The sequence below is a fragment of the Hippopotamus amphibius genome, chromosome 5 (assembly GCF_030028045.1).
Source record: "Hippopotamus amphibius kiboko isolate mHipAmp2 chromosome 5, mHipAmp2.hap2, whole genome shotgun sequence".
NCBI classification, from domain to species: Eukaryota; Metazoa; Chordata; class Mammalia; order Artiodactyla; family Hippopotamidae; genus Hippopotamus; species Hippopotamus amphibius.
Window position 1 is genome coordinate 155,418,105 of NC_080190.1, and position 15,105 is coordinate 155,433,209.

Here is a 15,105-nt window from a genome sequence, read left to right on the forward strand (position 1 = left end):
AAGAGGTGGGATTGGTTCTAGAAAACACCACAGGAAGCAAAGCCTTGGTGTGTTTTCAGGGAGTGACTGAACACTCTCACCTTTGGTTCTCTCTGCCTTTACGCAAGAAGAAGGTACTTAACAAAGAAGAGTAGCCGCGCCTCTTTAGTAGTTGCTAACCCACCCTGATTATTCTGAGATTCACTCCCAGAGACATTAAGCAAATTTTTTGAAGTCTTGCATCCATACTGGAAAACAATGGTCAGCAAGTGAAGACTACATTTGTTCTGAAAAGCAACTGAAATACATATGTAGTGCCATCTTGATGGTACTTCTGGCAAAATCTGACAATTACATATTATATAGTAATAATAATAGCAGTAAGGCTTGACATTTATCAAGCGCTTACTATGTGCTAAGCACTTTATATAGCCTCTCATATGAGACATACATTGTTATTCCCATTTTATAGATGAGAAAGTTGAGGCACTGAAAGGTTGAATGCTTTGTCCAAAGTTACACAGCAAATAATGGATGTTACTTGGATTTCAACCCTAGTCTGTCTGGTTTCACAGCTTGGCTATGAGTGAATGATGAATAGCCAATGAGGCAGACAGGAAGGGAATTTACTAACTAATGCAACTGAGTCCCTATCCTGAAAGCTATACTTTTTATTGCCCACTTGCTGCCACCTGAATAGTACCATTTCTTGGCCCTGTGTCAGATCTTGGGGAACAGGGTAAAGGGAGGGACATAATGTTTGCCCCAGTTTGAGAACTACTATTCTAAGTGAGGAGCAAACCTCTTTGTTTTGGGAGGAAGGAGTCAGGATGCATCATCCTTTGGTTATAGAGGGGCTGCGGGCGGCAGGGGCGGGGCTTAGGGGGGCAAGACCAGAAGCAGCCACCAACTAGTAATAGTGCTGCCTGATTCTTTACCAAGACAGCAAGGATCAATTGACGCAGTAACCAGTACTGGTCCTGTGAGTCACTCTGTGTCCTCAGTGAGTTCCACGAACCATTCTGGGCTTATTTCTTCACCTGTAAAATGGCAATTAGAGGTCTGATTCTGCTGGGTATGGTATATAAACAACTAATGACCTGTTTGGAAAAAAATCGTGCTGCTTCTTGGAAAGGCGCTTTGTAAACCAGAAGAGCACCTTTCTTCTGATTCATCAGAGGATAAGATCAGAGCTGGAGGTTGATGCTATTGTTCTTTATTCCTTGGAAATGGAGACCTCCTAGAAAAAAATCCCACGTGGAGGACTAAGTCAGTGAAAATCTCAGGTCTAATGAGATAAGGAAGGCTGACTTAGGGACCTTCCTGTCTTGACCCTGTATTTACATCTTATCTCAAGGACGAAATGAGGGATTTTAAAGGGCCTCATGAGCTTTTCTGCACGTCATTAAAAAGTGTTTGTTATTTGTCCCGTATGAACTGATGTTGACTCTCTAGGATAGTGTAACTCATCATGTCCATTTCCGGCCCCCAAGGAGTGTCATCTTAATTATACAACATTGGCTTAAAGCAAACATGAAGACAATGTGATGACTGCTTGTGTAGGCACTTCTGTGATCCCCATCTGTATTCATATGGTAGTACCTGTGTGATATATAAATTGCATAGATGTTCACCTTATCGTGGCACTTTAGCATAACTAGAATGTTTTCTCCTTCTTAGCCTATATGAGCATAAAATAGGCAGAAGACAGGTGCTTCTGTTTAAAGTTTGATGACATGGAAAACCCTCTAAACATAGAAATCAGAAGATCTGGGTTCAAATCCTAACCCTAGTCTTTATTAGAAATGTGACCTGAGTATGTCACTAATTTTTCTGAGCTTACTTCCTTGTGTGTCCCATGAGTACGACAATGCCTGCCTGATTCACAGGGATGTTGTTAGGCTCAGTTCTGATAGAGCTTGGCTCTGTTCAGATGTAAAGTATTACTGTTATTATTTCTGGTAACACTCCTTCATCATGATTTCAAATACAGTGCGTGATATATGAGACTCGGGATCAAGCATGCTTTCCTTCCTGGGTGTGTTTACCATCTCAATTTACTGCCGTGACAAGACACACAGCATACGTGGGACTTTGCTTTGTACTGACTTGACATGAGCTCTGGGAGGCCTCTGTGTAGAACTTATGACTCGGACTTTGTTCCTGATTCATCGAAGAGCCATTGCTTACTACCTTCCTGAAAAGGAGTCTTGCTGATGGAACATTTGACATTACCACTATAGAAGGTGGTCACTGCAGCTTTCTGCACTGTGTGTGTGTGTGTGTGTGTGTGTGTGTGTGTGTGTGTGTGTGTGTGTGTGTGTGTGTGTGTGTGTGGTCTGAGACCAATTCCTCCTGGCTGTCCAGAATCGCATGTACTCTGTTTACATTAAGCAGTTCTGTGCTCTCCTTCCTATCACTGTCTGTATTGTTCTGTTGTTCTCATCAGGCTGAGAGAATTCAAGCATCTTCTTGAAGCAAAACCACATGAAATGTCTCTTGTGATCCTGTTTCACATAACAATATACATATATAGCTATATATGTGAACATAATAGATTTTTGCAAGAATAAATAATAACCCATAAAGGAACCCAATACTGGGTTCCTTTGAAAAGCGGGGGTCAAGGAAAGTTTCAAATCCATCCCAAGGTAAATATAATAGTATAGCAACATCCCATGCACCCATCTCCTAGCTTCAACAATTATCAGTTCATCACCAGTTACCCAGCTTCGGGTTTGAAATTCTTTTAATGTACCAGGTACATGTATTAGCTTGATAATTTGAAATTTTAATTATAAAATAAATCAAAACATGAAAAGGAAATGCAATGTGTTAGATTTCACTTGTTCCTATCTTTTTTCTTATCCTTTTAGACTCAGATGCTTCATGGGTGGGTGATTAAGAGTGATTTTCTGCGAGTTCTCTGATCCCCAGGGACAGATATTGGCCATTGCTGAACATCTGGAAGGGACAATAGCTATGGTTTAAAGCACATCTATGTCAGTGCTGTTGCCCAAATCACAAGGCTCACACTGTCAGCCCCACTGTTCGGCTTGCTGTGCTTTTTAATTAAACTGTTTACTTCGGCTGAGATTTATGACACTGTTTTTAAATGAGAATATGTGGTTTCTGTCCCCCTTTTGTTCCCTGAATCCTGAAACCTGCTGCAGTTTTCTACCAGCTATTTTTTGAAAAACAATTTCTGCATTTCTTTTCCGATGGACAGTAATTTCTTGGGATTATTAATACCCTGCACTCAGCAGTGTTTGTTCTCCTAGAACTGGAAGAGAAAATTGTCGGATGCAATTTCAGCAGCTGATTTGCTGGCCATGAGTAGAATATTACAGAATCACCTTGACTCTAAAGCCTGTGAACCAGCTGTCTGAAATGAATGATGGGAAGGTGGTATTTGTATTTAAATTCCTCAGCCAGTGGTGTTGAAAATGTAGCTAAAACAGAGATGATTATTCTTCCCAGGGGTTCAGTGTGGATTGATTTGGACTATGTTATTCAGAAGACTCTTCTGCCCTGTGCACCACAAGGCTGAGGATGTCATATACACTAATTGATTTTTCACATCGATGAGACTCTATCCCCTATTATGTGCCAGGCACTAGAATTACAAAAACAAGTAAGCAACTCTCCTTTAGTATCCTTCGCTTCATCTAACTGTAATACAGTGGAATGAATGCTTTACTAGTGGCTGTAAAATATTGTGGGAGAGCCGAGGAGGGAAGGTTGTTTTCTGGCTTTGGAAGGCTGGGAAAATGTTCACAGTGGCAGTGCCTTTTAAGCTGAAGAGCAAGTAGAATTTTTCTTGAATTATTGCAAGCAGGAGGAGGGAGCATTCTAAGCAGAGGGGTCTCTGTCTTGAGCAGAGGCATGGAGGGTGATGGAGAAGAATCCAGGACGTCCAGGCTATAAGATGGGCATGTTTGTGGTTGGAGGTGAGGGAGGGCAAGGAAGCTTGAGAGGCAGCCTGGGGTCGAGGTGAAGGCCTCCCTAGAGCCTGGTAGGTGAAGTTATTTTGGATCCAGGCAGTGCAGGCCTTTACAGCCACCCAAAGGGACTGATCCTCTTCTGATTATTATTAGAGTGGATGTAGCTTGGAAGAAGAACAGGAAAACTCTAAAGAACCAAGGCACTCCAGGGTCCGGTGTCTCTTGCTGTCTCTCATTTGTGGCTTCAGGGCTCTTTCTTTTGCCCCCTGGCTTCCCGGAGCTGGCCTGCACCGCCCCCCTCCCCTCCTTCATGGTTGCCCAGTTTCCTCAGTGTCTTGTAATCCTGAGGATGTTTAACCTGTGTTCTGAAAACTTCATTTAGATGGTCTGGGAGGGTGTACATGGGAGAACCAAATGGGAAAACCAGGAAAGGTTCTGGACCTGGGAGCCCTACCCCTTTTTAGCCAGGGCACTCCACATTGCTCTGTTTTCTGCCTTGGCTCCTAGGTAAGTTCCACTGGAAGAAAGTGTCCCAGCACAAACAGGGTTTGAAAACTTCAGCTCTAGTTTAACTCTTGGATGGAGCCATTCTGCTTGGCTTAGCTAATTACTGTCACTTGAATTTGGTAGGCTCTTCTAGCCCTTGTGCCCTCATTGAACTGCTGGTGGGCGTGTGCAGGGGCCCGCTGTAAGTCAAGGGCTCTTCCAGGCAGGCACCGCCCCGGGCAAAGAAAACACGCACTGGGTGTTTGAACCCTGCCTGGGTGGGTAAGGTGTGGAAGGCAGTTTTGAACCGAAGGGGCTGTTGAACATGGCAGACAAGCTGACTGACTGACGTGTCCAGGCAACACACCGTGTTTAAAAGTATGGCTTTCAGCCCTAGTTCAGCATCTTAGAGTCTTTCTAGAGAATGCTATTCCATGAGAAGCTCTACTACGCAAAATTTATGTTTTTCCACAAGACTTGGAAATACTGCCTACTCTCTCTCTTTCTTGGTGATCTCCATGCATATTAGTGTATTAAACATTGTGGAGATTTGTAAGCAGTAAATTAAGTTCAAATAAACAGAAATGCTTTTGAAAAAAAAAAAAACACATATACGCAGGAATTCCCTGGTGGTCCAGTGGTTAGGTCCACACGCTTTCATGAACTCCCAAGTCCCTGGTCAGGGAACTAAGATCCTACAAGCCAAGCCGCACAGCATGGCACAAAACAAAACAAAACAAAAAAACCCCACCACATATACATCCACACAACAGGGATTACAACTTTGGAAATTGATTGCCCTAGAAGTGAAAGCATATAAATCTTTCTTTAAAAAAGATGAACTCCATGATGTTAGATGTTTACTAAGTTGTGGGGTGGGAACTTCCCACTTTTTTAGTGAGACGCCTCCCTACCTTTTAGAAGAGGGTGTCATTTATGTTAGTGCCCCTGTATATTTATTTGCTCACCAAATATTTATTAAGTACCCACAGTGCCGGGCAAAACACTTGGTTATTTAGAGTATGAAAAGTCTTATCCCTTTATTCGGGATAGTTTTCTGGAATATACAATTTTTAATGCTCATTTTTTTTTTTTTAATGCTCACTTTTAGAATTCTGTGTTTCTGACTATCAAAGAAAAACAGATGGTAGCACAGTTATTGAACATGTTTAACCCCTGGTAACATGTCTGAGAAGATCAAGTTCTAGGCTATCTCCTGGATCCAGAGTTCTTTCCCCTCCATCATATTTCTGCTCAGTTTTCTAAACATGGAAATGAACCAGGTCCTGGTGGGGCTCCAGGGATTGTGACCAGTGCTTCTTTTTACTGTGCAGGGTGGGAATCAGAGGGAATCAAGTATGCTTAAGAATTAGCACCAAGCTCAGGGTTGAAAGGATAGTAACTGAAAGGTTCTATTCTGTAGTATTTAAAGATAAACATTACCTAGTACTTTTTTTTTTTTTTTTAGGTTGGAAAGTTTACAGGAGCTAAAACTCGTCTCTTGGCTCATAACATATTCCTCCTCCACCAAATTACATAGTAGCTTATTCCACGTTTCAATTTCTAAATAAATTGGTCTTCATTATTCTTAGATTCCTGACAGACATCCCATCTGAGAATTAATGTTTTGCATTCTGCTACTTTGAGCATGTTAACCAAATTACTCAGTGTCATTGTCACCGAATTAATTAGAAGGATTCATGTGATGACTTCAGCACACCAATGTGAACGTGGTTTTGGATTTTTTTTTTTTTTAGGGCTCATTTATTTTTTTATTAATAATTACAGCTCTACTTTGGTATCATTTGTGGTTTTAGCATCACCAGCCTTGGGGAATTGTTATGAGGATTAATGCCAATAAAGCAGTCAAACCTGTGCCTGACACATCATAAGGACTCAAATGTGATCTTTATCCTTATTAGTGAGCTTTGTGACAGTGTGATGAGGTACTCAGGTGGGTACCGTTATCCTCAGAAGTTTGGTCATCTGGAATTACTGGCAGTGTCAGGGTGAGGGCCAAGTCCTGTGTTCCCGACTGTCCTCCCAACTGACATTTTGGGGTTTAGTATTTCAACATGTGGATTTGTGGAGGATGCAAACATTCAGGCCAGAGCAGTTAGTCAGCTTGTGTGAAAATGCTTAGTACAATACTGAGCATATAGTAGCAGCTCCATTAAAATGGTTCTTTTCTTTCGGTGCAGTTTACATCTGTGAGGACTCTTATCTCTCTTTTCCTCTCCCTGCCCCCTGTCGACGCCCCAGCTGAGCCCTTCATCCCCAGACCACTCAGGAGCCTCCAATCTTCAGCAGTTGGTGGTTGTCTTAGCTCAGGCTCCCATAACCAAGTATCACCGACTGAGTAGCTTACACAACAGAAATTTACTGTCTCACAGTTCTGGAGGCTAAAAATCTGAGATCAAGGTGTTGGCAGGGTTGGTTTTTCTGAGACCTCTCTCCTTGGTTTGTAGACAGCTGCCTTCTCCCAGTCTTCACATGATCTTCTGTCCGTGCACGTCTGTGTCTAATCTCCATTTCTTATAGGGTCACTACTCCTATTAGATCGGGGCCTACCCTAATGACCTCATGTAATGTATACCTTTTTTTTTTTTATGACAGTAACTTAAAATGTATACCTTTTAAAAGACCCTGTCTCCAGTACAGTCACATTCTGAAGTACCAGGGATTAGGGCCTCAACATGTGAATTTTAGGGGAACCCTGTTTAGCCTATGACAGCGGTCTAGCGAGGAAGACCATCTAGGCCTCAGAGTTCCAGCCCAGGGTGCTCCCAACTCATAATCACAGCCCTTGGGATATCAAAACTCATTAAATTCCATTCAGTGCACTCTGTTCAAAAAAACAGACAAGAGGGATTTCCCTGGCAGTGCAGTGGTTAAGACTTCGCCTTCCAGTGCAGGGGCCATGGGTTCAATCCCTGGTTGGGGAGCTAAGATCCCACCTGCCTCGAAGCACGGCTAAGAAAAGAAAAGCAAACAAACAAATAACCCCTCCCCCACCAAAAAAAAAAAAAACAAAAACCCAAAACCAGGCAAGAGTAGGACCTAGTTCCTTCCTTAGGGAATGGAAGAAAGGGGAATGGGATCTGTTATGTGTTGGGTACTGTCCTGGGTTGCTGGTGCTTAACAGACACTATGTCCCCAAATCTCAACATCGCCAAGGATAGGGTAGGCATAGTTGCCTGCATTTTACAGAGGAAGAAAGAGACATTAAGCTACCAGTCCAGGTCACAAGGTTACTGTGTGATTTACTCAGTCAATCCCATTTCTCAACAACATTGAGATGATGATGTAAAATGCATAGGAGTCACGTGGGTGAAATAGGAAGAAAACTTACCTCCTGCTTCATCCAATTCAACCTTCCCTTGAGAATTAAAAAGTAACTGTAAGGCTGATGAAAGAAAGACAAATGGAAGAAACTTTTTTTGTTTGTTTGTTTTAAAGGCAGATTTAAGACTCTTGGGAAAAAGTCACTGGGTTCTAAAGGGAGTCAGGGAAGGCTCTGTGTCAACTACTTCCCTCCAGGCTAATCCGTCAGCCTGTCAATAAGTTGTATTTGTCCAATAGCTTTTCTCTATTTCTCTTGGCGTTTTCATTTATCCCTCCCTAGCGAGAGGCAGCATATGTGGCAGTCGGAAACCCAGACTCTAAAGTGAGACCATCAGGATTCAAATCTCATTTTTCACAACTTATTAGCTGTGTGGTCTTAGGCAAGTCACCTAATCTCTCTGAGGCCTCGGTTTTCTCTGCTGTTAAAAAAAAAAAAAAATGGAGATAGTAATAATGACATCTGATGAGGTTGCTGTGAGCATTCAGTAATTTAATCTATGTAAAGAGCCTCAGAAAAGGATTAGCTGTTGCTCCTAAGGAAACAAGGGCAGCGAGGGCAAGGTTCTTGGTGTATTTTCCCACTCATGTCTCTAGTGCTTTAAAGTGCCTGATGGGCAGGTGGTTGACACGCATTCATTTTTGTTATGTGACTGAATAAATTCAAATATGATGAATCCTGAGCAGTCTGTGATGAAGAGGAAGTGCCTGGTTTCAGCAAGTTTCCAGAGTCTTATTTGTTGGTTGGTTGAAACCATAAACCCAACCACTGGTGGAGAGAGAGAGAAGGGAGTGAAGCAGAGTAGGGCTGAGAAAGCTTTTCCCAGTCTCCTGAGTGGCAGGAGAGTTCTAGGTTTTCTGTGGTGGGGTTTCCCTCCCTGGTACCTGTGTCGTCTCTGGATCTGTGGGTGGAATAACTCTCTGGGGCCTCTGGGCTCCGACAGCATGGAAATCTCCCACCGACATAAAGGTATTTGGAGGGCGCTCTCATGCCTCTCAGGCTTCCATCCTGTGCCGCAACCTGGGATTTGGTTGGATGGTCTGTGTTGTCATCCAGATTCTAAAGTGACTGCCAAATTTTCTTTCCAGGCTCAGGCTGCATGAGGAAAAGGTTATTAAAGATAGGCGACATCATCTCAAAACCTACCCAAACTGTTTTGTCGCAAAAGAACTGATTGACTGGCTGATCGAACACAAAGAGGCTTCTGACAGAGAGACAGCAATTAAACTCATGCAGAAATTAGCAGACCGGGGCATTATTCATCACGGTGAGTGAGGTGGCGACCATCGAGGTACCTCGGGACGAAACAATGGATGGTATCTTCTATTTCAGTTACGAACCCACCCGTTTAAGAAAGAAACATTTTACTTTATCTCTTGTGTACCTCTCCCCGATTACATTCCCTTCCTTCTTCCAAGAGGCATTTGGGTTTATTTCTTCATATTTTTTTCCTTTCTGTATATGCATCTCTTAGCAATGTAACATATTGTTTTAAACGTTTTAAGTCATTATAAAGAGGCATGTTTATTCTTTTGCATCTTGATCAAGGTGCTGTTTGTGGGACTCATGTTGCTGGTGTATGTTGTTGGCTCGTTTTCACTGCAGCGATGCCATGTATCGTTTTGCCATCACGCCTTTATCCATTCTGATGATGGACATTTAAGTTGTCTCCAAGTTTTTGCTGTTACTCTCAGTGGTTCAGTCAACTCATGAACATGTCTCCTTGAAATCTCTAACCCTGGCCAAGACTTTCACATGCTGTTATTCTCTGGGGCTGGGATGCCCTACATCTGCCTTTTTGCTTGTTTGCTACTCATTCTTCAGGTCTCCACTTACATTCAGACTCTTCAGAGATGCATACATGCCCAAAGGTGGGGTACTGGGTGCTCCTTTGGGCTCCCACTGCAATATCTCCTCAGCTCTTTCATAGCCTTATCACCCCCATATGTTAATTGCATGTCAACATTTTATCTCGCTAGATTTCACATTCTTTGAGGGTGATGCCTACCCCAATATCATACTCAAAAAGAGTTTGTGGAAAGAATGATGAATTAGATTTTGTGACTCTTCTAACAGATAATGATGCTAGCTAATCAAACTGAACTTTTCTGTGCCAGATACTGTGCTAAATGCTTTACGTGTATTAAATCGTAGTGTGCTTGAGAAATTAGGTAATAAAACAAATCTTAGATAGCATCCTCCTTCATTGGAGTATTTAAATAAGAAAGTTTTTTTTTTTCTTTTTCTGATTTGTCTTTCAGTGTGTGATGAGCATAAGGAGTTCAAGGATGTCAAACTCTTCTATCGCTTTAGGAAGGATGACGGCACCTTCCCATTGGACAACGAAGTGAAGGCCTTCATGAGAGGACAGAGGCTGTATGAGAAGTATGTGGCACATGAAATCCACCACTGTCATCTTGTAGCAAGAAGCAGGGCTATTTCAGTCTTTTATCATTTTGACTTCAGCCTGGCTCTTCCATGTAGGATAGTTACATAACTGTTCTTTTTCATATGAGAAAACTCTATCACTCGCTTCCTTTTCCCTTTGCCAGAAATTAAGTTGATTTCATAAGATTCTTAATGAAGAATTTATTTAAACAGTGTTCTCTATATTTACGTCAATTTAGCGAAACTCCAGAAGTGAAAACAAGAGGCTGGCACTTGATGTTTGCCATCAAGTGATGCAGTTGCCTGTTCTCTTTTAAGTATTAGTAACTTGAAAGTTTAGTCTTGTAAATGGCTAGAGAAGCAGTGTCAAGTACAGGGGAAGTTCAAGCTCAGGTCAAGAGATAAGTAGTGAGAGAACTTCAGATAGCAAGATGGTCTAAGAGGAGTAATCTCTCAGCTCTTTGGAAGAGGTGAGTATACTACAGCGTAGAGTATTTGGTTGGTGGATCTTGAATCTCCCAGGCAGAGGGCTCAGCAAGGGTAAAGGCTTGGGGTGGGAACATGCTCGGCACAGTTTAGGGCAGTAAGGAGGCCGGTGTGTCCAGAGGGCTGGAAGTGAGGGGGAGGGTAGGAGATGAGTTGGGAGCAACTGCCATGAAATTGAAATTGTTATTTTTTACTGTGATAGGAGGCCGTTGGAGAATAGGAAATGGTAAAGTGGTGATCTGATGTGTACTTTGCATATGCTGTTCCCTCTGTCTAGAAGACTCTTCCTGCCACACTCAACCCTTTCTCTAGCTCACTCTGACTTTTCCTGGCTTCATGTTCAATATGACCTTTTCTGAGAATCTTTCTATGCCCCCTTAGGACTGAATTAGGTGCTGCTACTGTGTGTTTACCCCATGAAAGAGCTGTGTTAAACTTTCATCTCGTTTTGTTTGCAGCATTAGACTAAGAAGCTGAAGGAGAGGGACTGCTTTATCCTTGTTTGTATGTCTTATGATTTCACATGTGCCTGGCCAGTTGTAGATGGTAAATATTTGCTGAAAAGGATAACTAAACTTTCTGATTCCTGGACGAGTTGATCAATATCGCTGTACTTTTTCTGTGTCGTTGGCTTTCTAGTCATTAGTGTTCAGTGTCTCAGTTTCAAGTAAATTTATTTCTTCAAACTGCTTGTAAAATTAGCACTAGGAGAAGTAATTTAATAAGTACTTAACCTTGCATGACCTAACTGCAGCCTCACAAATCTTGGCCTCTACTTTTGATTGCTAGAACATGCATGGAACAAACTTTAGGGCCTTTGGAATTGATAATTCAGTGTACCTATTTGATCAATTTTGTTTAGTATATACACTTATCTATTTTTTAATGCATTTTCCTTGTTTCTCTGGCCATTTTTTCCATGAATCTCAGCATGCACTGTTATTTTGTAAGTCTCGAATACTTTGAAAACAATAACGTTAAGAAATTAATAGTTGGTCTTGCTCACCTTTTCAAGGACTTTATTTATTTTAGAATTCACCTTTTTTTCCCCATATTGTTTTAGCTGGAGCCCTCGTTTAGGTTATCTCTAATATTTGTGAAAGAAGGTCTTGCAAAACATGTGTTCCTTTAGTTGTTTTCCTTTTCCGTTAATAACAATAGATAATATTTGTTGATTGCTAACTATATACCAGATATCCTGACTAGTCTATTTTATTTAATCATCATAACAACCCCTAGTTAGATGCGTTCATTGTTCCCATTTTATGGATGAGAAAAATGTCGCAAGGAGAGGTTCAGTCTCTTACCCAAGGTCCCCTCGTTAGTTAAAACAAAAACAAAAACAGCTGGGATTTGAACCCAGAGCCCAAACTTATTGTTACTAGGCTATTAATAAATCTTTTCTGTTTCTTTCAATGGAGATTAAATGAATTAAACCAATGTTTACTTCAAAAAAGTAACTTGGAGTTTGTTAATGTCCGGGTGTGAAATTTTCTATAAAAATTTACTGAAAATATTCCAGGATTTTAAAGTAGACATTGGAAAAGGGGAATAAAATGATTCTTCTTCATGGGAAATCTATGTGGTGTTCTGTAAATATGATAAAGCAATGACTTTTATTTGTACATTAAGCTTCTCAAAGCACTGCCATTAGATTATTTCATCTGAACCTCCTGCATAGACTAATAGTAGAGTAGTAAATAGAAATAGTAATGATAATAATGATAGCATAGTAAATAATAATGCAAAATAGACGGGGCGTTACGTTATTGTCCCAGAAGGAGGAGAATCTGGGATCTAGAGTGGTGAAGTCACTTCTGCATCCTGGTGCCACAGCTTGAGGGGGACAGGAGAGGCCTGAACCCAGGGTGGGTGGCAGGTGTGCAGGCCATGCTCTCCCCAGCCTGCCACCAGCCCTGAGGGCCTGGCTCTATTGTCAATATTTCCTTTTTGCTCTCCTCTGGCTTGTTTGTTCTGTGTTATTAATAGGCCTTTGTGAAACTCGGTGGTTTCTGGCTGGGGTTTTGCTGAAACGTGCTGATTTTGGGGCACCCTGGCTTTCTAACCCCTGGCAGCGTTTCTCAGTCTGCTGTTTTGCAGGACAGATCTGTGTCTTGGCCTCCCCTCTCTCTGCCTCCGTTTGCCCATCTAGTAAATGGAGATACTGATTGTATGAACCTCCTGGACTTGTGGGAATTAAATGGACTGATTAGTTAAGCACTTGGGACAGGGCCTACCCTAGAGGAGGAGTCATCCCCTGCTGCCAGCTTGAGGGGAGTTCGAGAAAGAGGGTGCGTGTCCCTGGAAAGACGGTGTGTGTCCCTGGATCCGTGCCCAGACTCTGTCACTTGGAGGACTTCATCTTAGCCCACGCAGGGCACAGTGCACTCTCATCAACAGGCTTCCTCAGATCTTCACTGTGGCCAGTTGTGGACTGAAGGTGCAGAGACTAAGGCATGGCATCTCCCCTGGAGGGCCTTCCAGCTCCCCACTTAATTCTGCATGGGCCTCAGACACACAGCACATGAACAGAACTCACATCTCCCAAACAGTGCAGTTTTTAGTATTCCAGTAAAACCTTCAAAAGAAAGAAAAACAAACATCAGTAACTTAAAGGAACAACATTGAATCTGTGTACTTTGCCTTCAGATGGTAGAAGGTGTTTTGGGTGCATGTTCCAGACTACAAAACCTGATTATCTTTGCAGCAGTGGGCACAGTAGCTCTCTTTCAGAAAAGAGTTGAACTCTGGATTACCGAGTGCTCTATATACTGATAAATAGAATTAGCTACAAAAGAGAATATGAGTTTGGCGTACAATTTGGACCATCCTTACTAAAACTAATAGTTGAAACAAACATTTTAAACTAACCTTGACTTCATCTTCAGACATACAGGGACTTCTCAATTTTATTATTCTTTTTTTAAATCTAATTTTTATTTTATATTGGGGTTTAGTTGATTTACAATGTTGTGTTAGTTTCAAGTGTACAACAAAGAGATTCGGTTATACATATACATACATCCATTCTTTTTCAGTCTTTTCTCATATAGTTTGTTACAGAATATTGAGTAGAGTTCCCTGCGCTATATAGTAAGTCCTTGTTGACTATTTTTTACACAGTAGTGCGTACATGTTAATCCCAACCTCCTAATTTATCCCCTCCCCCAACACGATTTCTCAATTTTAATTTTAATTTTAACCTTTTTTTTCTTTGTATGTATCTTTATTTCTTTATTGGCTGCATTGGGTCTTCATTGCTGCACACAGGCTTTCTCTGGTTGCGGCAAGCGGGGACTACTCTTCATTGTGGTGTGCGGGCTCTGCATTGCGGTGGCTTCTCTTGTTGCAGAGCACAGGCTCTAGGTGAGTGGGCTTCAGTAGTTGCAGCACATGGGCTCAGTAGTTGTGGCTTGAGGGCTCTGGAGTACAGGCTCAATAGTTGTAGCGCATGGGCTTAGTTTCTCCACGGCATGTGGTATCTTCCTGGAGCAGGGCTCAAACCCGTGTCCCCTGCGTTGGCAGGCAGATTCTTAACCACTGTGCCACTTAGGAAGTCCATTAATTTTAATTTAACTCAGTCAATACTATTTTCACTTTATTCTTTTAAAATTTTTTTAAAAGTAAATTTTTTTTTTTGGCTGCATTGGGTCTTCGTTGCTGTGCACAGACTTTCTCTAGTTGCGGTGAGTGGGGGCTACTCTTTTGTTGTGGTGAGTGGGCTTCTCATTGCAGTGGTTTCTCTTGTTGCAGAGCACGGGTTCTAGGTGCACAGGCTTCAGTAGTTCCGGCACTCGGGCTCCATAGTTGTGGCGCACAGGCTTAGTTGCTTCACAGCATGTGGGATCTTCCCAGACTAGGGATTGAACCCATGTACCCTGCACTGGCAGGCGAATTCTTAACCACTGTGCCACCAGGGAATTCCCTAATTTAATTCAGTTTTAGTATGGAGTTCAATCCCTTCTAGGTCTGGTTCATAAGGGCATTAGTTTAGTTTTTCATCCAAAGGGTCTTAGTTTTCTTATTATTGGGAGTTTCTCTCTCCAGCCACCAGTAGTCTGTTTATTGAAGAATTAAAGTGCCTGTATGCCATTAGATCTTTTTGAGTTCCCGCTGCTTCCTTTATATTCTCTATTCCATAGAACTGAAGAGAAATATTAGGGAAAAACTCTGTACAAAGGGGAAAAACCCTTTTGTGTGTTTTATCTTATCGGAGGTTTCTCTACCATGTGCCCCTGGGACCTTTTTCCTGTTCCCTCCCAGTGCCTGGCACAATAAATATTTGTTGAATGAACAAAGGACTCTACATGCTGTGATTGCTACAAGCTGCTGAGCTGGTACCATAACAAAGCCAAAGAGAGCTTGCTTCTCATGGTAAGCAACAGGAGTCGGAGGTATGCTTTGTCTTGCCTTTTTAGAGTTTACAAAGCATCTTGTCCGTTAACATGCTTGGTACTCTTCTGTACAACTCTGTGAATT

General features: G+C 42.0%; 1 protein-coding gene across 1 annotated transcript in view; it reads left to right on the top strand.

Moving 5' to 3' along the window:
* Positions 1 to 15,105, top strand: part of DEPTOR (DEP domain containing MTOR interacting protein) — a 128,953-nt gene that overhangs the window by 30,485 nt on the left and 83,363 nt on the right. Inside the window, exons 2-3 of the mRNA XM_057734078.1 lie at positions 8,841 to 9,019; positions 10,014 to 10,137. Coding sequence (XP_057590061.1) covers positions 8,841 to 9,019; positions 10,014 to 10,137 — 303 coding nt within the window. The remainder of the gene's footprint in view (positions 1 to 8,840; positions 9,020 to 10,013; positions 10,138 to 15,105) is intronic.